Raw genomic sequence first — 27,242 nt, 5'->3', positions numbered from 1 at the left:
TAACTTGAAATAGTTAAATTATTGCGATGGTAGTATTACTGGTATGTTACTATAGTATGTATTTAAATGCCATTATGGTCTTCCCTGTTATACTGAATGTATTGAGTATTGTTTTCTACTGTTTAATTTAATACAATCCCTAAATTGTTAGTTTACATATGTAGTGCAGTCTTTCGATTACTGTTGTACGAAGACCGAACAGCTACAACCATTAAAATTTAACATTCTTTGGATTGGGTTAAAAACGAATCAAAATGTATTTAAAATTGGTAATAACAATCATGCTCATAGTAATTCCTAGAAACAAAGTTACCCGAACATCATTTAATAAATATTATAAGATATACAAAAAAATAACTTATCTTGTTATAACGTTTTCTGTAGCTGACTGAGGATGTTTAATCTTCCCGTCAGCTTTCTTAGAGGCTATAGGATGATGAATCTGAATCCAAAATCTTGTGGTGTCACTCAGCTTTCAGCATTTACACATACGATCATTGGTTTTCTAACTCATGAACTACATTACGTTTGAAAGTTCTTAAATCATATCTAAGAAACACTAAACGCTATGAAATGGAAACAAACAAACAAACAAAACACTAATATAATAAAATAAATGCAAAACAAATCAATATTTACTAGTGAACATTTATATGTCATGTCTTTATTCACGAAGTATCCCTTGCGAACACACTATATTTGTTCATGAAAAATTAACAGTTTTTTCTGTCTTTTTTCGTAAAATTTTCCCTGTTCTGTTTACAATTTTATGAACAAACTGATGAAGCAGAAATAGGATCACTTCTTTTCGAATGGTAGTAAATTCCTAGATGAAGTAGTTTGAACAATCCGCTTAAGAGTGAGAAGAAAAAGCTAAGTTTGGTAATGGTATCTAAATGCCACATGTATAGTATGAACACATGACAAAGAAGAACTTATAGATCTCGATATACTCATACGAGAACCTAATTCATTATAAAAGTACTGATAATTAGCTTTCATTTTTAGGCATAACATATGTATAGACAGAAAGATAATATATTCGCTTATGTGGGAAATCTACACATAGAGACTTATCCCTTAATATCGCAGCGTATCAAAACCCAGTAAATCGACAAGTGGCAGCATAAACACGAAGTTCATAAATTATTAAAAAATTGTTGAACTAAGGAGGAACAAAATGTCACCTTTTGAAGGAACAAACGAAATAGATACAGTACAAGAATATACAAACAGCAATAGAGGAACTGAATGATATATGTAAGAGCAGGAGTGGGAGGTTCTATTACTCTTATATCATTGAAGCTGGCAGTAGATACAAACTTAGTAATTCGGAAAGAAGTAGGTTTCAAGTTATAGGTTCACGCGGGAGACCTGGGTTCGATCTCTGACAAGAGTTCATGTGGTCCCACTTGATCCACGTCTCATATAGCGTCGCTGCTGAAAGGGATGCTAAACTCAAATCAAATAAAATCAAGATCAAGGTTACAGGATCACTCAATGACATTTCAACCCTTTAGTAACAAAAGTCTTTTACTTCGGAAAAGTAAGAAAATGTACTGTCGAAAATATTATATAGCACGTTTTTGAAGAAAGGCCATATATAGTGTTTCTCATGTTAACAGTGTATATAACATTATATGTATATTGTTTATGTGGTGTTACCTTGTTCACGTACGCAACATCCTACGCATCTTTAATCTTCTCCATGTTACTGACGAAGTCTGTAACGAAGATGTCGAATTAGGAATTGAATTTCTCGGCTTTCGGCATCAATGGCCGTTTTAGCCCGTCATGTATGACGTCCTTCTGAAGTGATGAACGAAGGAAGCGGCCTGGGCCTTTATGTTAAGTATCATTCCGGCATTTGCCTGGTTAAATCAGGAAAACCTAACTCAGGATGGCTGGCCTGAAAAGACTTTTATATTCTTCCCATCGAGTTTTCCCATCCAGATTCGAACCTGGGACCGATCGCACACAACGACGTGGAAAAGTGTTAGTTTCATATATGCATCCAATTGTGGGAAGCATGAAAAGACACGTATGCTCATTGATTATCAGCTTTCACTATAAATATGAACATTAATTTTAAATAAGTGCATTATTATATTTAAAAAAAAAAAACAATTAACATTATGGTTATCCACAAATTATAGTACCTACCGGCCTGATGTGATACAATACCCTGAGTAAGTTACTAGCATACTAGTAAAATGATTATTACTAAAGGAAAAAAATAATTAGTATGTACAGCGGGGGACACTTCTAAATGGTACAGCCATATGGAGGTTTACGGCTAAGGTGTACCATTTAGAAGTGTCCCCCGCTGTACAACATCAATTCACGGAAGAATGTTATTTTGAAATATGGATTTACAAAATCATGGAGAAAGTACAAACAAGTATTTAATGCAACACTATTTATACGTACAGAATACTACATTATTTACTAATTCCACAGAATGTATTCCTTACAACTTTCTGCAACTGAATATACAGCCCGTTGCACTGTAATACTTCATATTCCACTTTTTTTTCTATAACTATGTTTAATGTTAACGCAAGAGTCATACATCAGTTTAGAAACATTTACTGTTGTATTGCAGAAACTATATCAGTTCGGTAAATTCCTAAATAAACAATTCAAAATTGAAATATATGTCTTCGATAATGTTTTGATTTAAACAGTATTTTGGTAACGGATATACAAAGTATGTAATCGTGTGACATACAGTCTGTGCATGTGAAATTGTGAATTCGTCAGATGTGACTTTATTATTATTATTTTAAATTTCCAATACAGTACGAGACATACGCCTGTAATTTTTCGCAAAATTGAAAAAGATACGTACACTAACCGTGAATCGAAGCTAAGCCAAACGCAGTATCTCTACAGATGTTCTGTACAAACATGTAAGTTATATTGTAAGTGATTGTAATGTTGATACACTGTTTTTCGGCAGATCATGAGAGTTCAGCAACTGTATAGGGGTAAATTAAAATGTGAAATTTAAATGAAACCATTAAAATAATTAAGGATTTGTATAAAACGTTTGCTTATCAAGTATATCCAGTTTCGTAAGTTAATTGGCTACAAAAATAATTATTTGAATTGTTAACAAATCATTTACTCTAATTGCTGCTTGTCCTGTCTTTTCTTCTTACAAGGAGGTTTACGGAAGTGTAACTCACCGATTTGAATGAAACTTCGCATATTTGTAGAACATCGAAAAATAATCGATAAGTATATATATATATATATATATATATATATATATATATATAATTTCGGCAAAGGTGCAGGTTTAAGGGTAGAAACCACCCTTTGAACCACGCTTTGGTGGTCTCCAAGCATAGATAGGAAATAGTCATTTAATATAGAAGAAAATATACTGCCAGGGGGTTTAGAATAGGTGACGCAGAATCCGACATCCAAAGTACAAAATTCAAAATAGCAGATCCAATATGGTGATTACAATTACAAAAAGTCTTCTGGTGTGAAATGCTCTGCAGTTAGCTAAGAACAATTATAGCTGGCAGGGGTTACTGCGAGAACGTTGCAGACCGATTTGAAACCCCTTTCTGTATTTATTTTAACGGGATGCTTGATTATAGTGAGTCTCTGCACTTCTTACTATTCGCGGTGCTTGTTTATAGTGATTTATGGTATATTTGGGTCCCGTGTTAAACCCTGAAGAACGCAACAGGCGCTAAACTGGGAACGCAAGTTTAATTCTGATAATACATATTATTTACACTAACTCTGATGCCAGAAATTTTAGTCTTTACTTTTTTAGCATTAAAATGAATTGTTGAACGGAATAATGAGACTGAAAGTAGGATCACAGTGTCGACTTGATTATATAATGATCTATTAAGACTAACCATCGATTCGTTGAGTATTGTAATGAGAAACAATTTTCATCGCTTCATGGCCAATACCAGTTCGTCCATTGATTGGAGCGTGAGAGTTTTGAAATGGGTAGAATTATAAAGGTAAGCAAACGCCGTGTTCCGCAATGTCGTGGCCTGAAAACAAAAGACGTATAACCCAATAACACCTGGAGAAGATGGCGTTGTACATCTCTACTTAGGTGGCATTGTATAACCTCGCGTGCTCTATGTAAGCGCGCGCCTAGACTTGTTCCCTATTAACGTTAATAGAAGTTGGTAGTGATAACGTGAGAGATGATTCAGAATATGACGTTAAAATTACACTCACTTCAATCAAGCATCCTGTTAAAATACGTACAGAAAGGGATTTCAAATCGGTCTGCAACTTTCTCGCAGTAACTTCTGCCAACTGTAATTATTTTTGGCTAACTGCAGAGCATTTAAACCAGAAGACTTTTTGTAATTATAATCACCATATTCGATCCGCCATTTTGAATTTTGTAATTCTGACATTCGATTTTGAATCAACTGGCTTACCCTCCCCCCTGGCAGTATATTTTCTTCTGCATTAAATGACTGTTTTCTGTCTATGCTTGAAGATCACCTCTAACGTTCAAAGGGTGATTTCTTCCCTTAAACCTGCACCATTGCCGGAATAATAATAATAATAATAATAAGTCGATTATTTTTCGATGTTCTACAAGTATGCAAAGTTTCATCCAAATCGGTGACTTACACTTTCGTAAGTCCGTAAGTCTCCGTGTTAGATGACTCATATTATACATTACAAATAAGCATGACATATCCATTCTCAATTCATTCAATCACGTCAATGATGTTCAATTACGCCTCTGATTCTTCTGTTTATCAAGTAGGCATGCTTGACGATGTCATTTCTATATGCACCATTCCTGTGTCTGACGTTCAATTAATTCGAGTAATAGCAGGAAGTAGTACAGTAGTAAGGAATATTAGCTACACATTAACTTCTGAAAATCCCGATCGCACAGGTAAAACGGGAACACACACAATGAAAATTATTATTTTCAAATGTTCACGGTGAACATGATATCTTGTTCAACTTTACTCCCTTTTCTACGTTAGTAATGTGGACGTGTAGTCAATTACAACTAATTCTTCAAAAAGCGATCCGTTTATTCATCAAAACTCATTCTTTAATAATGTACTTGTTTTATCAAAATGATTCTTTCGTTACATGTAGGTTCTCTACATGTTATTCTAATTTTTTGTTGAACTGTAAACAGTACTCTTCAAATGCATATACATACATACTTATTGATTTTATCAGATCTGAGAGAATGCATTCCGAACAATCTACCTTTGGATGTAACATTACCAATTCTAAATGTATTTCGGTTCAGATCAACTCAATATATTCATTTTTCCCACAATAAATACATTAGTTGTTTTAAGATTAATCTAGTTTTATGTAAATATTGTTTCTCGACCTATGACAAAAAACAAACTGTAATATATATAATTTCTGACACTAGACCAAAATATTTTAGTTTTGTCCCTTCTTTCCTTTACTTTGGCGAAGTTTATTACTATTGTTATCATTATTATTATTATTATTTCATTACATACATAAATAAATATTTCAAAATAAAACTGATCTTGAATCATCAACACATCAACATTTTCATATTTCTACTATCTTTTAAAAAATGCTCATGACGTTGTAGAATCAGAAGCATAAAAGTTTTACATATTCATGCTGACATATTTCGCAATTTTTCATTCCCATCTAACACGTACATACAACGTTCTAAACAAAAACTTGCCACAGATATAACTGCAATGCTCCGGAATCGAAATGAAAGATAAGTATTACAACAAAATTTTGACAAGTACGTGCACACAGTAGTAAATAATGTAAAGGAGAGATCTAATAGTAATTGGTACACTCTTCTATGTACCGTGTTCAACATCAATAAAATGTGGTTCAAAAAAATTCTCTGGCACATCTTCAATATTATCAGTATCAGTAACAGTAACAACATATTCTTTATCGTCATGTTGATGAACTTCTTCATCAGTCACTTCTTGATGTTCTTCCATAGATTGTTCTACTTCTTGATGTTCTTCCATAGATTGTTCCATTTCTTGATGTTTCCTCCTGTGCCGTCTAGCATCATTGAGCCATGCAAAAATTTTACCGCAAAGATGACAAGTGTGGTCTCCTGTATGAATGCCTCGATGATTGTTTAGTATTCCTTCAGAACCAAAGACCTTGCCACAAGTTTCACACATCACTGATTCCTGAAGGTCCTCAACATGAACCTTGCGTTTGTGATCTCGCAAATTCCTTTTATTCTTGAAAGCCTTGTCACACGTCTCACATTTAAACGGGCGCTCAGTGTTATGAGATTGTAAGTGATTTCTGAACTTATAACCTTCCGGGAAAGTCTTATTACAAATTGGGCATACACTAAAAACTTTAAACTTTTGCTGTTTCGATAAGCCCACTTTCCGTGTCTTTTGACTAGAAGAGGCAGATACTAATTTCGAACTCCATTCAAGTGTTGATTTAGGCGTCTCATTTGAGGTAACGTCTGGGTAAACAGTTGGATTACTAACTGAAGTTCTGTAGTTACTAGATTCTGAAGTTCTGTAGTTACTAGATTCTTCAGTATCAGGTGATTTAGTACACGTAACCGATCCTGGAACTACGACTTCACTGGAAGCAATAGGTGTACCATTATCGTTACTTTCTAAATGGCTTTGCTCGTCATTGCGGGACTTATATTGTTCAACAACTGTAATTGGAACTCCTCCGAAAGGTAGATTTTTCTGGAGAATATTTGGAGCTGTACTTGATTTATAAGAGCTCGAAGAAGGTGAAGTGTTGCTTGTAATCAACCTGGAAATATAACAAAAGAAAGAAAAAGTTAAATTAATATAACTAATTTTAAAAGTGCTTCTATCCTTAAATTAGCAAAGGCAAAAATTACTTTCATGGAACAACTACAACTGAAACCCAGCAATAAAACTGTAATATTTTATTGAAACTGCGAAATCATGAAGTTCGTAATGAAATTGTGTGTACAAACGAATAGCCCCGTATTTCCTCTCCCCTTCCTTCATACAAGAATTCGACAATTTATTACGGGATTCAGCATTATTAAGCAATTGCAATTTATAAATTCATTTTCGTAAACAGAACTTCTAATTACGCTTCTCTTTAGACCACACATCTACGGACTGGTTTTCCAAGCTTGTTTCAAGTAATTTCACGATCAAAAATGAGTCAATATGATCAGCTGTGATCGTTTAAAAATTTCTGATTGCTGGTTTTAAGATACTTCTGATTGCTGGATTGCTGCTGTTATTTATTGTATGGATATTTATAGTTTTCTTAAGTGACAAATCCTCGCTCGCAAAGGGTGATGAGATAATTAGGGTGTAAGTTCTACCAAAAGTATAAAATTGAAATTGGCGCTATAGCTTGCTAGTGAGTCCGCAATTGCTCAATAAGTACCTCCGTAACATTAAGGTTTAAGTGTCGGATGTGTAATTTACAGACCCGTACTCGAATCCAGAACGTGCTACTTTCTTTTATTTTTATTTCTACAATGCAACTGGTTATCATTGTTAATTATTTTGTTTACTTGTTTGTATATAGCTTGTTGTTCCTAATGCAAAAAGAAAAAAAAAGGCATAAGCAGACACCATTTGACTAACTTTTTTCGGCAATTGAAGACCATCGTGCAAAAAATGCAAGATTGTATAAGAATTGGTAGTGACAATGATGAATTGAAAACTTAACGATGGAATATTTATCATGTGACTGATTTCATTCGCATACAACCAACTATGTTAAAACAAATAAACTAAAACTGTGATTATATACTTTCAAGAATCGGAATACACATTTAATTAGGCTGTTAGAAGTTTTGAGAATGTTCTTGATATAAATTTCAACAAAATAAACGATGAATGTTCGTTTGAAGATTGTAAGAGGAATTATAATATATATTGTTCTTCTTCTGAAGTATTTTTGTTGCAGTCCATTGTACTTTTCCTCTACACTTTCAAGATGCATAAAACATTATGTTATTGGGCTGAATTTGTAGTTTACTAATGTAAAAAAAGGTTGGTATAGAGTTGAAACTGCGACCCATTGCAAAAAAGAGAGAGCGCCAATTTATGCTCATTTTCTATTTGCTGCATTAAGAGTAACTACAGGCTGTATACAAAGAAGTAAACAAAATAACTGACGATGATAACCAGTTGGAACGTAGAAATAAAAGTAACTGAAAGTATCATGGCCTGTATCTGAGCACGGACCTATGAATTACAAATCCGACGGTTTAACCATTACGCTACAGAGGCATTTATTGAGCCATTGTGAGCTCACAAGCAAGCTATCGTCAACTCCAAAGAAAACGGACTTATGCGAAAAATATTATATAGCAAGAGATGTAACTTCCAATTATTTGCAGCAAACTCAGTCATACTTGACTGTAACGCGAGTGTGTAACAGAAAAGCATGTCAAAAGAAGATTGGAGATACTGTAGAAATAGTCTAGCAGATCGGGTGATTAGTTTGTTAATGAGTTCAAATCCTGAAGTAGGTCAAGTTTTTCTTCTTTTTTATTGCTTGCTCCTAACTTAACCTGGAGACTGACATTTCTTTGCATAATCCTTTGATAATTCCTTCCCTTTCAAATTCGATCAGGAAACAGTATTGTACGAATTGTAAAAGTAAAATGTTCACTATTCTATTACCATCCTCTCAACTGCAGGAAACCAGGTTTCAATCGTCGGTAGGAGTTCATGTGGTTCGAATCCGACGTTGAGTTGTGGATCTATGTCTAATATAGTCTCGCTGCTGAAAACAGACACGAAACTCTAATTAGTAAACTATTATCCTTTGACTCATAACATAAAATCTTTGCGTAAGGTTTTCTTAAGAAACAGAATATTTCAATGTAAAAATCGTAACTTTTGTGGAGATGAATGAAGTCATATTTACATTGTTCTTACTATAATTACCGTGTATGATACCGATTTCCACCGGGGGTCGGGGATGCTTAACTCAGATTAAAACCCGAGTACTTTTTCGCATTGCACAATAAAATGATGCTGGAAAGGGCCATTAAATTAATCAATCAATCAACCTAACAGTCACAAGTACGACATAGCCCATCATAGAAAAATTAGAGTGATATCGAGTATACATAAGTTAGAATTTGGTAACCTTTTTACTTTTAATGTTGTAGATACTTAATTTTCAAAATCATGATCTCGCAAATGGATATTGGACGAATGCATTTTCACATATAAATTACCATTTAGTCTACGTAAAAATGGTAATCTATATGATTGATCGTTTCGCAAACACAAATTATACTCTTAATTTATCAGCTGTGAAATGCTGATGAGGCAATTAAGAAAATAATATTCTTTCGTCCAAGTCAAACGAAAGAAAATAAATATATTCAAACCTGCGTCAAAAGCTGTTGTGTGCTATATGACTTTTTACCTTCAGACGAACCATAGGTGATTGAAAGTCTTGAGGGTTTTGCTTGTCTTCACCATGAAGAAAAAAAGAAGGAAATAGGTATATCACACTTATTTTACAAATACAACATATCGAAACGTATATTTGCTTCATGGTGTTGAGTATTAGAACCCAGTGTTTTTGGAACATCTAGTTTTCAGTTTCAGTAAAATAATAAATTATATACACTTAATTCACGGAGAACTTAATATTTCACTTCTACTTGGCAGTTGCAAATGTTTAGAATGCAAAATCTTTTTCGTTTTGCGATGAACACTTTATATTTTCGAATATTACAAACAAAACTCTTTTCAAACGAAGGAAAAAAATATATTTGTTTATATTTGAGATCTAATAGCATGTTTACAAACCATAATTGTCTACTTCCAATATGAACAAAATTTGTTACTAACCCTTTTTCAAAATCACTTTTCACTCTTCACACTTTGGTCACGAACAGAACTTACCTACACCCATATTACATACCCATTATTACAATAATTGGAATCATCACAAAAAGGGTTCCGGGTTTTCACCCTTCATGGAAATACCCTAAAATAAGGTAGAACTTACGAGGCCAATTTGACATTGGACCATTTTTCGCGCTTAGAAGAGCTCTGATGCGAAACGGGATAGTTATAGTGGTTCAGAATGATAGCAAGAGGAATATACACCATTTCGCGTGCAGTGAGTGCATCATTAAATTTTGTGAGAGAGGATGAAGGGGGAAATCAGCGCCAGATTCGTGTCTCCGCAACGGATCACACATGTTTAATTACGTTCAGGTCTGGGACTGGGTAGGCCAGGGGAGATTTTCAACTTAATCCCGATGTTCCTCAAACCCACACAATAGTTTATCTGTGTAAATGGGCGCATTATCATCTGGGAATATAGCGTCACTGCACGCAAACAACACAGGATGTACATGATTCCCAAAAATGGTGATATAATTACTGGCAGTGATGTGATCTGTATGCGTAAGCACAGGATCTTCTGGAAACCAGGATACTGCGGCCCACAGCTTCACAGAGCCGCAGCTGTGTTTCATGGTTGGGCGGAGACACTGCAGTTCATAAGCTTCTTTAGGAGTGACGGGGATAAATGTGATACAGAAAGGGACAGATAATTTATGCAAACATAAATTCTGTAAGATACTACTATTACTTGTGAACGTAGACAATCCGTTTTGTATCAAGAATATTCAACCAAAAGCTTTCGCGTAAATTCTGGAGTTCCTCAGGGGTCTAATCTTAGGCTTCTTTTGTTTTTATTATTTATCAATGATTTGCCCTGTTACATTGAAAAATCTCATAAAATACTCTTTGCAGATGATTTGAAAATATTCGTAGATGTAAAATGTATAGATGACTGTCTACTCTTGCAACAAGATCTGACTAATATACTAAAATGGTGTATTAGCAATAGACTTACAGTAAATATTAAGTGTAAAACCATGACATACAGTAGTGTGAGAAAACGTATGACTTTACTTATACGCTCAATGGAATACGTTTAGGAAAATTAGATACAATTAAAGATTTAGGTGTGACATTTGACAAAAATTAACCTTTTTGCATCATATGGCAAATATTACTAAGGATGCATATGGAAATCTTGGGTTTCTTATCAGAACAACCAAAGAATTTACGAATGTTAACTCTTTGAAACGCTTTACTTTTCTTACGTACGATCCAAACTTGAATATGCCTCACTTATTTGAAACACTTCCGTGAAAACACGTAGTCAAAAATTGAGCAGATACAAAAGGACAGGATTTTATCCAATATATTAACCATATGATGATTTACTTGATAACTTTACACTTCAGACACTTGAACAAAGACGAACGTTAAACGACCTCATTTTCTTACACACACTTTTGCACAACAAAACAGACTGTACAGACATAATTGCAAAGATAATGATCCAGGTTCCAACCCTCAAAACACGCAAGGGAAATAGTGGCCTGTTCTACTGCAGGAAGGCACGTACAAATGCACTGCATATGTCACCTACATGGAGAATTTGTGCTACATACAATAAAATCAGTAAGGAATATAAAGACGTAGATATATTTAATAGTTCCGAAAAGGTGTTCAAAAGAGTAATAGTGCATATTTTGATATATATAAAACCAAGAAAACTGTATCATTTTAATGATACTTATTTTCATTGTAATTTAAAATTATGTATTATATGTAGACACTGATTGGGCAGTAATGCCTGTTGTGTCGATAGAAAAATAAATAAATTACTAATAATAGTGATGTTTTACAAGTTACGTCATTGCTATTTGTGTATCTGGAATGTATGGCCCCATTCAAGTTTCTCAACATTCAAAGATGATTTGCCATAGCCAGTAGATATAATAACGTAATTCAAACACAGATAGACAGAGAAGAAATATGGCTGAATTGTTTAATTTTAGAGACTCTTAGACACAACTCCCAAGAAGGAACTGAACACTGCAAAATTTCTCAATGTAATTGTAGGTTGCAATAAAAAGTCACATAAATTAAAGAGGAGCGAGAATCAAATTAATAAAATAAACCTATCTTAAGTGTTCGTGTGTCTCCAAATCACGAAAATAATTTGGAGATAAATATCAGTCACGTGAACACTTTTCCAAAGCAATTATTCATTCATAGTAAAAGCCCTTGCCTTAAATCCCCTCAAGCTTCCTTTAAATCCAGATCTCTCTGCTGACGACACCATTAAATCTCATTGAACGAATTGGTGACTTATAGCAGAGATTATCCTCAGTGTGAAAGGTTCCTACTTCCACCCAAGAAAGAAAAAAAAAAAAAGAAAAAAAGTTGTAGAGAATGTCTTGTTCACACGTCATGTCACGTCTTGTTATTGACATTCTCTAATTTCATACCACCCATTTTTAACTATCCTTCATCTGAACATAGTATCCGTCTCCTAAATCAACAAAGTATGAACCTGTAGCGTTAAAGATTTTTATTTCATTATTTTGTAAATTTACGATTTAAGAAATATTCTCTATGGAAAAAACAGACATTAGTTAAATAAAAACAGAATTGATTCTTCACGAAACTACGCGTAAATTCTACAAGTCCACAAAATATTTTCCAGAAGAAAATTTGTCTAAGGGAAGGTAAATTCTAGCAAACTGTTAAAAATATGATACCAGTTTATACTTATTCTGTTTACATATATACATATATTCTGCACATGAAGAAAACTAAGTTTTGAAGGTGAGTTTAAAAATCACTGGGGACATAATTTCCTTACTTTTATTCGAGTCATGAGTTTACCAAATTTACTGTATAAGTGTAATCATTCATTCTGCAAAACGTCTTCGCAGTTCGACTGTGTTACAATCTCAACAGTAGTAGCTAAGAAAGTACAATTTCGAATCTTACGTGACAGTATGAGCAATCACTAGTATAAAAAGTATATAATCATTTCCAACAGTTAAAAATGGAAGATATTTTTAATAATACTATAGGGTCTTTCAGTCAATTAATCCCCTTTTCATTTTATTACTGTGACCAAACGAATTAACGTATAGAAACAACCAAAGCATTACTATAAAGTGTAATGTTCTAACTTTCATTACTGGAGAACAGAATATATGACATGTTCAATGTGTCTATGACATGTTCTACGTTTATCTGATTTCGAAGTGGGTCTACCTTCTGTGCTACGAACGAAAGGAAGAAGCAAGTATATGAAAGCTATTGCCGATTGTACTCTGCTTCTAAATAGATATGTAGATTAATGGAAAAAAATCATATAGTTACTTTGTTATTATGATGTTTCAGTTCTTATAAATATGAAAATCTTACAGGTATTTTAAATTAATTTAAAAAATTAAAAGGTAAAGAAATTAAAAAAAGAAAGAAAGAGAAAAGAATATCCGATATCAAAATGCTCTGCGAGTTTATAATCTTTCACTTAAGCGATTTATCCACTGGGTTTCCGTTGAAAAAGCCTTCAACTTTTTACAATACATTGAATTTTTGTAGCCGTAGCGCATCGTTTCGAGCCTCAAGAGAAGTGTTTTTCTGTTTGTTTCTGCATTTGCGTATAAAATCTTGATTACAGAAGCTAATATATGTTTGGCAGGCAATGTAGACATTAGATTTAATTCAATAGATTCAATATTTTACTCTCCTCCCTTCCGTTTTTTCTCCAGGAAATTGTGAACAGCTAGTTCGCGAGTTTCCCTTCGCTACTACAAAAATCTCTTAAAAGCACGATTGCCAGGACAGATTCAATTTTGGTTCTTGTTTATATTTTTATTGTGTTTTAATATTTTTTGGAAATATTTTCATACAGGGAATGTTTTCTATTATCTCCATTTAGTAATTACTCAACTTTAACCACAGGCGAAAGGAAAATGTAATAAATGTAAAATATTGTGAACTACAGTACAAACACAAAATTTCATGCGAACGGGTGTACGTCATTCGTTTTACCAATTGTTCGAGCAATTAAAATCGAATTAAGAATACAATAATTTAGATTTCCAAACTATGCTATTGATAAGGATGTTTTACAGAATGACTATGTCCGTCCATCTATTGACAGTTATCAGAGCAAAAACAATAAAGGATAGTGAGACGTGTATTTATTGATATGGATTCCATCTTGCTTGACCTACTAAAACAAGAAGTGATGGAAACCAACAACTCCAGTTTCAATGTTGATCACCATAGAATAACTTACAAAAAAGTCGATACATCGTCCTAAGAATAGGTTTCATTTCTACCCATGTCTAATAAAACCGAAAGTGGTACAAATATACATCCATTTTTGCTTTTAATATTTACCTCCATTGAACAAAAAAAGACAGTGAGAAAGAGTTCTTGATATGAATTCAGGGTCACAATAGCTTCCATCTGCCCCACAATTCCCTATTTAAATCGGAAGAGGTACAAATGAATCATTTGTGGTTTCAACACATCGTCATAAAGAAAAATGGTAACAGTGAGCAGAAGTTTTCTGAAATGGATTCGGCATCCAAGTATAAGATGATTCAATCCTTATATCAACTGGAACCTGAAGTGGTAGAAATCTACAACCACTTTCAATTTTTGTTTATTTCCATAGAGCAAAAACAGTCAGATATGACAAGGAACGGTTTTCTGATCTGTATTCAGTGATCGGGCACGTTTTTGTTCAACCGTTATACATCTATTCAACTAAAAATGGTACAAATCTAGAATCTCTGGTTTCATCATTGATAGCAATAGAACAAAAATGGTAATTAGACAAGAAGCTATGTTTCGATATGGATTCAGCATCACAGAAAGAGGTGTTATTTCAGCCCTTATTTTTCTAGAGAAAGCGGAGGCTGTAGAAATCTTTACAAATTTTGATTTCACATCAGAGGAACAGATTCCACCTTCGACCTTATTCCTCTATTGCAACCGGAAGTCACAGCTATAACACTTCCGGTTTCAATATTAAACCTCGCATGGGAAACGTAATCCACTTGTTCTTGTAGAATGTTGTTATGTAAAATCTTAGTTATGGTATATATTGATTTCATTTCTTTAAAAAAATGAAATGAAATCGTTCAGTTTAACGTCTCATGATTATGCCCTTTAAGCTGAGAGAGACGGATGATTAAAGCAAATCAATGATGATGGAAGACTCGGTGCAATAAGAATGTGGAAGGAAACGGGAGTACTCGAGAAATCCAAGGACACGATGTTGTCCACCACATACTTGGCCGGAGATCGAACTAGGGACCGCACTAGAAGTAAATGCTCTACAACTGAGTTATCGTACCCCTCCCCATTCCGTATGTGATCAGTAGTTTATATTAAATAATCTTTACAGAACTGGAAGCCACAATTTAAGAATTTTCTGTGATAATATTTTCATTTCCTCCAAAGACCTAAAAACTTACAAAAGAAAATGCTGTAAAATTAGTTAAGCGTTTGCAAAATGCTGGGTTGAATATCACGGAAGATTCGCTTCTTGCAGATAAACTATGAGATTGATGTATGGAAAAATTGCTTTTGAACCCAGATATAATTGAGGTAATCCAAAAAACTACCTCGGCCGAAAACAGGAAAATAATAGGTTGTCCAGCTCCTCTGTGTGATTTCCTTACCGTTACTCAGATATTACAAGTTTGCTGAAATTAAGGGCTATATCTGTTTTTAAAAGCTAAAAAAAAGTGCATTTTTCAATGTGTCAACATGTAACTGAGTTACTTTAGCAGAATATAGAAGAGAGCGTATGGGGATGTGACGTGAAAAGCACACAACTTAGTGTTTTGGCTGTGTTAATAATGTGTCTGCAGTATTCAAAATAACTGTAAAGTGTGAGTAGGAAACCTATTATTTGGGCATGTTAGGTTGGGCACAACGCTAGGCACATCTCGAAACATATGTAGATCATTTACGGAGAATGTAATAAGTACAATATCAGCTAGTAGCTAATTAATGGAAGTAAGAGATCAAGAATTCAACTTAAATTAACATAGAGTTTAAAAGAAATATAGTTTTCTCTCTTTTCTTTCCCACGTATCGTCTTTTTACTCTTTTATTTTACTTTCCCTTTTTTATCTTTCACAACTAACACATAATTCTGTATATGTATAAAACGATTTACTGTTAACGGGCAGTATTGTACAGAACGTTTTACCGAGAACAGTTATTTTCTACCAGAAGGAAGCAGCGAGCTGAGAAAGAGTTTAATTTTGATACTTTCTGTTTAAAAGAGAGAACATACTTAAATAAAAGAATTTTGATATGTAGATTGTTATGTATAACAAAGCAATGGTTCTAGTGAAATATTAACATTCTCTTTTTGGATATATCACTGCAGGATTATACTGTAAATAATAAAACAGAAGACACCCACGAAATATCAATGTACAATGATTATTATGTAAATGGTGAAAAAAAGTGATAGCAATTATTGTGTTCCACGTGTGACTTCAAGGTAAGAAATTACTGAGAAATAAGAAGGTCTAAAACAAAACAAACTATCAATCTATCACATCAAACATGCAACACTGAAGTCGAAAGTGAAAAAGTTTGCTCTTCATATATTAAGCTTACTGTCGAACTAGCTTCGAAAGAAGAAATCACGAACATACTTCTGGATGATATTAATAAACTAAAAGTATGTAGCAATGTCAACGAAGGTTATGAAGGATCTAACATATTAATGAGGAACGTGAACATAGTAATATCAAAGAAACTACTGTGGACATCAGGTGTGAAACGAACACCATTTCCTTCCAGTTTAAGTCTTAGTTCCTCACCTGTGTCTACTTCAAATCGCTTACAGATTTTAACTGGTGAAGTGTACAGTGAAATCTCAACGAAGAAAACAAGGGTAGCTCATACAAAACAAGTTAAAGTCAAGTCCTAGAAAGAAAATGTATGTTCAGAAATCAATCAAGGCGACAGTGGTAAATCTGAGCTCAGTAGCAGAAATGGATCGGTTACTAAAAATGATCGTGTGTTTAATGATACTGAACCGAGAATCTAAAATGAAAGAAAAGGTAAGACTGTAGAAAAAGAAACGTGTTAGTGTTTATGCTGATAGTCATGGTAGAGATTTAGCCCACTTAATTCAAGAAAATAACCTATCAATGTCTGCAATTGGGTATATCAAACCCGGTGTTAGAAGTAATGAAAGATATTGATCCATATAAAAGAGCTGACAGTATAATTATTTTAAGTGTGTCAAATGATGTTGCGCATAATGAAATGACGACAGTATCGGCACTAGTGTTACTCTGAAATGTACAAAGTGAAGTCATCGATTTTGGTGTACCACTGAGCAATGATGTTAAAATGTTTATCTTGGAATTAGGAAAAACAAAGAATAAAATAGACAAGGTAAGTAAACAATTTCAAAGTGCAGTTTTTTTTTTTGACAGAAAATACATTTTATATACCACCGGCAACACCTACGCGGAACAGGTAAGAATGTTATTGCAAGAGCTCTCCACGTTATTCTGAATAAAAAACTAGTATATATGACATTTATTCTATTCTTTTTTGTCACACAAACAGGGAAACAATCAAATGTCTAAACTGTTTTTCATGCAGAGGCTTGGAGTCCAAAGTTATTCAGGTAAAAATAGATTTCAGGTTTCGATTAAGAATAAAAAATTCAACGAATTACCGGATAGTTCATCAAAATATAAAAGTACACAGTCAGTTCACAATAAACAAACTGATCTGGAAATTATGTTAGCGTTATATAATATAGATTCATTATGTTTATCAGAACATTCACTCGAGTCAAGCAAACAAATAATTATTTCTTCTTAGGGACACGAGTTTTTCGCACTAAGAATTTGAAAATTTCGTGTTTTGTTTTTCATATTTCGCGTTTTTTTCCCGATCTTCTAAATAAAGTTTTGCATTTTGTAGCTCTTGTGGAAAAGATATTCCCTGACATTTTTATAAGTGTTCCTTTTATTAATAGATCACTACAGAAATAAACCATTAATTACCTAAAAATAAAATACACTGTATATTTCACTTCACATTGTAAATTTCACTTGTAGAAAATTACATTTTTAAAATCAAACTGAAGGAAAATCATAACTAAATTTACTATGAGTAGGAAAGTTTTGCTGTCTTCTGAAAATACATAGGTACGAGTTACATTTAAGCATTAAACATAATCATGTAACATGTTTCCACATTTTCCTCTTCCATTGTTGTACATTTGCCATTTATCACTAGTCCATGCCATTGGTTAGCTAATTAAAATGGCTCCTCCCCATCCAGCTGCGATGGTGATAGCTAACGCGCAATAAGTTTTCTATAGCCGTGTCCGAATCACCGAAATGCAACGCTCATGCCACGTTCTACCGTTCCGTTAGCAGAAAACTGGCGTTTTTAAATTAATGAAAATGTATTTTTAAAATTTTGCGTTAATTCGCGTATTGTTAGAAATTTAGCGCAATATTACCAATTTCGCGTTTTATCGCGCAACTGAAACCAGTGAAAATACATATAGAATATCATAAAACGTCAAGAAACTGAAAATTACTTAATTCTGACGCATTTCGTTTTATCGCGCATTGCGAAAAGCTCGTGCCTCTATTCTTCGTTATAATTTGATATCTAAATACTGTAGAAATACCAGGATATGTGGGGGTGTTTGTATATTAATTAAGAAATAGCTAAGAAGCTCACGACCCGAAGTAATTAACAAAATAAAAAGCTATTAATCCAATGTTCTCGGGATTGCTGCCAGAGTGAGTGTTGCTGTGCTGAGCTTTCGTTACCATACAGCGGCAACATCTTCAGAGCTCTAAGCTAAGCTAAGCTAAGTCTTAAATGAGGTTATCAGTGATTTTAATATGGACACTAAAGAATCCAACACAGTCCGAGATACATTTTTAAACATATTATCAAATTTCAATTTCTGTATGATAATATTCGAACCAACTCACTTCACGAGATCTTCTAGCAGCTCAATTGATAATATATTCACAAATCTTCATATAAGTTGTTCAAGTCTCAAATTCTGAAGATGATATTCAATAATCACGTAGGACATGCGTTGTATTTGAAAAAGTTTCTTCATACAGGAAAATTAAGGAAAAGACAATAACGAACACAAAATAGCGAAATTTCTCTATCTGCTTGAAAACGAACCTTTGGTAAATGACAAAAATGTGAAAACATAAATGATATGTACAAATATTTCATTTATAAATTTAAATTATTATTTGAAAGCCTCTTTCTGTTATCTAAAGGAAAAGTAAATAACACACAATAAACTGTGGATTACAAATAGCATTAGAGTTCCTAGTATGAAATTTAAAAAGTTGCTTAATCATACTAAACGTACAAATAACTTAGAAAATGAACTGAAATCTTTGAGTTCTACGTCCCATAGTTACGCCGGTAAGGCTAAAGGAGACGGTGATGATGAGAAATGAATGAAATGGTGGAAAGACTACAAGGTGGATGCAATGCAGTGCTACATTCTTGTCACTCTGGTGCATGATGTCATCTTGGTCACAGACGTGGTCAACGAGAGTCACATGAACTTTTAACAAGCGCTTGCTCGCCGGTATCTTACACGCAAACTTCTCTTCTATTTATAGCGATCTTCAACGAAGTAAAAATTTTAGTACAAACAATAATTATATAAACGTAATGTAATCAATGCTTAAGCTAAGTGAATTCAAAGGAAGATATTTACAATAGTAAAAGAAACAGTAATATCAGTTCATATTAAACAATTTTGAACCTTGAACAAGCCAATATTGCTCACTACATGTTCTGTTTTTTTCTTTCTTTTCTTTCTTTCTTTCTTTCCTTTTTTAAACACCTGAAGTAATACACTTGAGTATGTATAGGCCTGAATAATCTATAACACAGTGCGTCGTTAATGCATTTCATTATTATTTATTTATGTATGCTCAAGTATATTTTCGTAACACATTGATCGGTTTTGATTTACTATTATCATTATTTTGCTTGAAAGAGAATTTTTTACTGATGACCCCATATAAATTTTGAGAATATCTCAAGAGAGAATTCATAGTTTTCGTAAACAGAGATGCACGTATGTATATTTTTGTTATGCTTGGACAGTTTTTTTTAAGAGGTTGCTCGAACGAAAGTTTCATCAAAATCTCAGGGGAGGTTAGAAACTTTATTGAGCAGGGACGCACGTATTTAATATTTTAAACATCGTTTTTATTTTTGATTTATAAAAAATCATCTTATTTGAAATCGCTGATCGCTTATTTATAGAATTTGTATTTGAACAAAAGGTTTGGTGAAATTGACAGTTCTCTGAATATTAGTGTCAAAATTTACGCCATAACAAACTGTATTATTAAACATTTGTACGAAATAAAACGTTACATATACTATTGTGTTCTAAAAATATATAGAAATAAATATGTATATACAAAGCACCTCAAACCAAGAAATTGCAACAACATGATTATTTCAAGCAAGAAACAAAGTAGGCCTACTAGGCGTACAGAAGAGGATGTATGGGTGTTACAGCTAGACTAGAAAACATATAAACCACAAAATTACATAATTTTCTTTATTTTCTTGACAAGTATTCTCTTTTCTGTCCCATGGACTAAAGAAGACATAAGATAAATGCAAGTGAATGATTATGTGAAATTTGGTGGAATGAGAATGCGGGAGCACTCCGAGAAACTCACGGACACGATATTGTCCATCACAAACTCACTTGACCGAGAAGCGGACCAGTACCCCTTGCACTACAGGTGAGCCTTCTGCCACTGAGCCACCGTGCTTCCTTGATTGGTTAAGAATCTACTATATTTTTAAATTTACTGCAGTCATTCTTAGTTTTGTAATTCTGAAGGGGGCCGCTAAATATGTATATATAATTATCCAAAGTTACGATTAAAATGAACAAAAACTTCAAAATCTGGGTGTAAAAATGTCCCGACAATGACGCCCTGACATGGTAGGTGGATACTTTATTCTCTTGATCTAATACATTGTTATATATCTTTGTAACCGTTAATCGTTATTAAGAATCTTCCATTCGTTAGTTAATTTGAAGTGCAACGTCCTGTTTCAGCACCGAGGCTGCAGGGAATGCAGACCTTCAGAATGAAATGGGATTTGAACTACTTTAACGCGTTCAATGCTCTCCATATGCATAACTCGAGGAAGGTAAGCCTCCTAGATCATCGTGCCTCCCTTCTCGAGTTACATGCCTGCCTCTGTGGGGAAAATTTTGTCTCAATGTCTTATGTAGAAGGAAACGATGGTAGAAATGATCACCTCTGTTGCTCCCTCTTCCTCATGATTTCGAATCCGGGTCTTGAATCAGAGTTCGTCTTTTTAAATCGTACTATTGGATTTTTGTATGCAGAATCAACACAAGCTACTGTAGCTCTATATACTATTATTACATACTATTAATACTAAATAGAAACTACATAATGAAATCGCTTTTTTATAATTTCATTTAACATTGCATTTATTTATTTATTTATTTATTACTTTTATGTAAAACTTACCATATTTTAGGTTTATTTTGTTCTGTCGCCTGCAAACTAAAATCCATTTCTGGAGACATTCCCCCTCTTCTTGAGGATATCTAAAGTATTTTATATTAGTTTTGTTAGTTTTTCTGTAATAATTACTACAGCCGTACACTGCACAGTTAGACATTCTCGATATCATTTAAAAGACCAAAGTAACAAAGAATTTCCACTTGTCACTTAAAGCCGCGCCTTTTCCCGTTGTCTCTTGCAAACCAGATGACGTCACAGCCATGACAGCGCTTCAGGCGACATGCGCATGCAACCACCTTGTAGTCTTTCCACCATGGGTGGAATGAAGAAATTGAGAGGAAATGGGAGAACCCCGATGAAACACACGGTGTTTGTCCACTTGGCGGGGGCTGGGATCAAACCCGGGGCCCCAAGCACCACAGGTGAACGCTCTACCACTGAGCCACCGCGGCCCCACAAATAACTTAGAAATTCTTGGTTATAAAATATATAGATTTCTGTACAAAAATCATTAATAAAGCCCGAAAGAACTATTATAGTAATAACTAGGCTTCGGATTTTTAGGTCCCAAAAAATTCAAATTAGGATTTTAAAAAGTACATTTTAGGATTTTATAGGTTTTTAAAAACACGGTTTAGGATTTTTAGCGTTATATTACTGAAAACGGAATATTACTACACTTTAAACACTTTGTTAGCTATTTCATACTTAAATGGTAACCTTAATTTAGTAAGCTTTATGCTAACCAGTCTTCTGCGTAATAAAAATAATAAAACTCTTCTTACCTTGGACTTTTTTTTTGATAGCTGAAATATAGTTTAACATATGTATGGCCTGTCGTACTATAGTAGTAGTAGTAGTATTTTTTGTCAGTTTTCTTATATTTGAAATTTTATACAACCCACAAATATCACTTCGGTGCCTTCCATTTCAACTCAGGCAAAAAAATATAAAATTGTACCATCACCATCTCAGATATTGTTGAAACTTTTTTTATAGCAACTAGACATGTTTTTAAGAGACCCATATTTTTTTGTTTTGTCGAAAAAAATTTTCCCGCCAAGTAATGGGCCATCAAAGACGGGGAGTACAATTTATGAATTGTAGAAGACATGGAAAATGGTCAATTTCGGAGCCTCACCATTCGGCTATGGAGACAGGTAGAGTTATAATTCTTGTTGTGGTATGTACATAGGGATATAAATAAACTATATTTTATTATAGTTTGGTTTGCGCATGCGTATCTTTTTGTACATAAATTAACAAATGAACGTCAATTTATCTGAAAAGTCGAAGTTTGCGAATTTTTTTCGAGCACTTCCGGTTCGAATTTTAAAATTCTGTTTTCACGGTTGGTAAGACCTAGTTACCCGCTTTCCGAAAAAAATTTTGTATCGCTTCTGTGGTCAACCGTTTTGTCGCAAAAAATTCGAGAAATTGTAAAATTTTCAAAAATCGCCATTTTTGGGCGCCATTTTCTCGAAAACACCAATTTTTAAAATTCTGAAATTTTGTCAGATGGTTCAACTTTACCTGAATAATAAACACACCAAATATCATTCTCGACCAATGCTTCATGGATTAACTGCAGCCTTTTAAAGTTAGCGAAGTTTCGCTAATTTTGATGTCACAGTTAGCAACACTGGGAACAATGAAAGTGCAATGATTTGATGATGTTTGTGGTTCACATTCATTAAATGAAGAATAAAAGGTTTTCTTGGCTGTTTTTTTTATTATTTTGATTAAAAAGGCTCTCTGAAATAGTAAAATGAGCCTCCCTCTACTCCTCCGTTTTCTTAAACTGAAGTAATCTGAGGTGGAAATTACGATTACGAAACACACCAATTTCAAGTTCACTTACTTAAAATGGTCTTCGGAAACAAAATTTCACTTTTTTTTTTTTTTTTTTTTTTTTTTTTTTTTTTTTTACATGGACCAATCATTTGCTTGGTTGTTGTCTTCTTTGCTAATAGCATGTAACCGTGCAGATGCTCCAATAGATGTTGGTTCACTCATAACTCATCCAGGAGTGGATCTGGGGGGACAATTTCCGCCCCCCCCCCAAGAAGAAGAAACTTTCTTATTTATATATAAATAAAACCCATCCCAGAGTTTGGAGCTCTTAAAAGTAGCTCTAAGTAGCAGTATTACAATCCCCCCCCCAGAAGTCCGTCCTGGATCCGCCCCTGCGTAGCACATTGTCGATAGTCACAAAACACTTATTTTCACTTCTCTTATGCTCTTCTGGAAACCTGTACCCTGCTGAAGGTTCATGTGGAAGCGTAAACAGCACTTTAACTTCACGTAATTCATGATTTATTCATAATATTTCTGCTACGCACCACTGGTTATCATACATATATGTATATAACAAAAGTTCCTTTTTGCAGATTCCTTAAATCTACACTTTGAATTGCAAAAGTTCGATTTTGGGGGAAGTATGAAATTAGTTCATGGTGACCCGTTACTGCCATAAAAACTTCGCAATTTTCCGAAAGCCAAAGATAACTTCTTGAATACCAGTTACCGGTCGCATACTTTCCCTTTTTTCTTCCGGAAGTCGTCGAATTCAGTTCCAGGTAACAAAACGAGAGTAATACCCGGAGTTTGTACTTGCACTATACTCACGAATTCTCCTGCGGTTTTAGTGGGGACGCGGTGGCTCAGTGGCAGAGCGTTTACTTCCGGTGCTTGGGGTCCCTGGTTCAATCCCAGCTCGTGCCGTTCTGCATTCCACCATTTCATTCATTTCTATAATCACCGTCTCCTTTAGCCTAACCAGCATAAGCGTGGAACGTAAAACTTAAAGATTCCATTTCATTTTTTTCTTCTGCGGTTTTAATACTGTGTATCTGTTTTAGCCTAAGGCTATGGCGCGTTGCCACATTCTCCCCCCCCCCTCCCCACTACCGTCGCAGAGACCCTTGCATGGCCGGTTTCACTGAAAAACACTGCTTTATCGGACCTGTCTGCATCTCGAACATCTGAAAGCGATTTTTAAAGTGGGATGCAGCACCATCAGAAATCACTGACACGGTTTGGGAAATTGTAGACACCTATTTTCACGTATTCAAACCTTTTTCTATAAAATATATTTTCGCTTTTCTTCGAGTATGTTTAGAATCTTGTCTATGACTATGAGTACATGAGCCGAATCGTGTGTTTTATCGTCGTTTATTACAACAAAACTGTCAATTGTTTCATATTTCGGTGATAACTCTGAATTTCACTTTGCAGAATAACAGTCCAGTTTTCAACGAAGTCCACATGAAGTAAAATAGAATTTGTATCTTGAAATTTTATACGGTGGTTTTCGGTAGCAATTGATTCTCTTTGGATTTTCTTGATGTAGTCATGAATTACAATTCTTACAGTTAAACCGGCAATGTACGATACGAAAACAGAAAGTGTCACAGTTTTTTTTTTTTTTTTTTTTTTTTAACGAGATCATTATTCTCCCATATGGCATACGTAACCACTTTCATTTTCATCAGGATCAATAATTAAAGACACTACACTTATTTCTTCCACTCCAGGACATTCACCTTATTCTTGAAGAAGACAGCTGTCATTTTCTACGGATCATACTACTAAAGGAAATAGGTCACTCATGACAGCTTCAATACAGGTTGCACCTTTGATTTGTAGCAACGCAGTAGCAGCTAACTTAAAATTTGCACAATATACACATACACACACTTCCCTCTCAGGTTGCAGACTGACACACTTTAGTCGAATACTATAAAATTCCGAGTGACCCATTTTTATGCTGGGATTGTTCTGTTTAAAAATTCAGTAAATTTCTTTGGAACGCGTAAGAAAACGTTTCGATTTTTTTTAACTTTTTGTCATTTTTCGATCACTGTAATGACATCGCACTTAATTTAGACTTTGTCTGGAGCATTCCAAATCATACTGAGGTAATAGTTTAGGCCTTTTATAGATCATCAGAATTCATTGGATGGCCATTTCAAGTAAACTTAAAATTGTGTGTTTCGTAATCGTAATTTCCACCTCAGATTACTTCAGTTTAAGAAAACGGAGGAGTAGGGGGGGGGGGGGCTCATTTTACTATTTCAGAGAGCCTCTTTGTTCAAAATAATAAAAAACCAGCCAAGAAAACCTTTTATTCTTCATTTAATGAATATGAACCACAAACATCATCAAATCATTGCACTTTCATTGTTCCCAGTGTTGCTAACTGTGACATCAAAATTAGCGAAACTTCGCTAACTTTAAAAGGCTGCAGTTAATCCATGAAGCATTGGTCGAGAATGATATTTGGTGTGTTTATTATTCAGGTAAAGTTGAACCATCTGACAAAATTTCAGAATTTTAAAAATTGGTGTTTTCGAGAAAATGGCGCCCAAAAATGGCGATTTTTGAAAATTTTACAATTTCTCAAATTTTTTGCGACAAAACGGTTGACCACAGAAGCAATACAAATTTTTTTTCGGAAAGCGGGTAACTAGGTCTTACCAACCGTGAAAACAGAATTTTAAAATTCGAACCGGAAGTGCTCGAAAAAAATTCGCAAACTTCGACTTTTCAGATAAATTGACGTTCATTTGTTAATTTATGTACAAAAAGATACGCATGCGCAAACCAAACTATAATAAAATATAGTTTATTTATATCCCTATGTACATACCACAACAAGAATTATAACTCTACCTGTCTCCATAGCCGAATGGTGAGGCTCCGAAATTGACCATTTTCCATGTCTTCTACAATTCATAAATTGTACTCCCCGTCTTTGATGGCCCATTACTTGGCGGGAAAATTTTTTTCGACAAAACAAAAAAATATGGGTCTCTTAAAAACATGTCTAGTTGCTATAAAAAAAGTTTCAACAATATCTGAGATGGTGATGGTACATGCTCTGCCTGAATTGAAATGGAAGGCACCCTTCACTTTTCTAATGATACACTGAGGAAATACGAATGTTCAAATATTGTTTTTCCGGCACTTTTCATGTTTTCTATAACTCAAAAAGTGGTCACTTCACTCTCTGTTATGGCACTGAACAGTAAAATATGTGGCAAGATTTTCTGTTGTGAACTTTTTCCTGTCGTCTGACAAAATTCTCTTGAATGCAGAACACGATGTAAGAGGCGCATATTTCATACTGGCTAATTCCTCGGGATTCCATAGTAAATTTTCTTGGACATTGTCTCCACAAAGAATTTGGCCCACTAGTTGTATATGTGTGAAATCAGGACTGCGTTTCAAAACCGCCTCCAACTTGTCCGCAATTTTTGTTCCAGCTTCCCCAGGTACTTTTTCCTCTTTCACTTCTTGAAGAATTTGAAGAGCTTCTGTTAGTGGAAGAGACTTCTTCTCCAATTCAGTGATGGCTTGAGGCAGATGAGAAAAGTTGGCTTTAATGTAACTTAGTTGTTGTACAGCAAACTGTGACTTCAGTGCTTTTTTTGCAGACGTGATTGAAGCGGCTTCAATCTCGTCGAGCGAATCGATGGCCTGAACAATGCTTTCAAAATTATCTGCATAGTACAGTGCTGCTGAGAGCCACGTTCTCCAAAGGGACACAACGGGCTGTGGTGTGTTTGGAAGCATATCCTTGAAGGTAGCCACTCTGTTAGGAGCTTTCAAGAAAACCTTTACAGATGAAATTATGTCGTTGACGATTGACTACGTGTTTGAAAGTATTTTTCAAGTTAAAAATAACTATAAAGAATCATTTAGGACGTTATAGGTTCTAAAAGCTAATTTAGGATTTTTTAGGTCCTAACCCCCCAATTAGGACATTTTAGGTCCTATAAAACTAATATAGTTCTACTTATAGCAATTTGAAATGTAAAGAAAACACGAATTT

At 34.2% G+C, this 27,242-nt stretch overlaps 1 protein-coding gene across 2 annotated transcripts in view; it reads right to left on the bottom strand.

Annotated features, from left to right (window-relative positions):
- Nucleotides 1-2,329: 2,329 nt before the first annotated feature.
- The window catches only part of LOC145686342 (uncharacterized), a 211,315-nt gene continuing 186,402 nt past the window's right edge, over nt 2,330-27,242 (bottom strand). For both annotated transcript variants that reach the window (XM_081759570.1, XM_081759573.1), the window contains exon 4: nt 2,330-6,777. In XM_081759570.1, the coding sequence (XP_081615696.1) occupies nt 5,826-6,777 (952 nt within the window). In that variant the 3' untranslated portion in view covers nt 2,330-5,825. The remainder of the gene's footprint in view (nt 6,778-27,242) is intronic.

Source organism: Thermobia domestica, chromosome 5 (genome assembly GCF_964235325.1).
Source record: "Thermobia domestica chromosome 5, izTheDome1.hap1.1, whole genome shotgun sequence".
In the NCBI taxonomy this organism is placed as follows: domain Eukaryota; kingdom Metazoa; phylum Arthropoda; class Insecta; order Zygentoma; family Lepismatidae; genus Thermobia; species Thermobia domestica.
The sequence above is the reverse complement of the archived record's forward strand: the minus strand, read 5'-3'. Positions and strand labels throughout refer to the sequence as shown.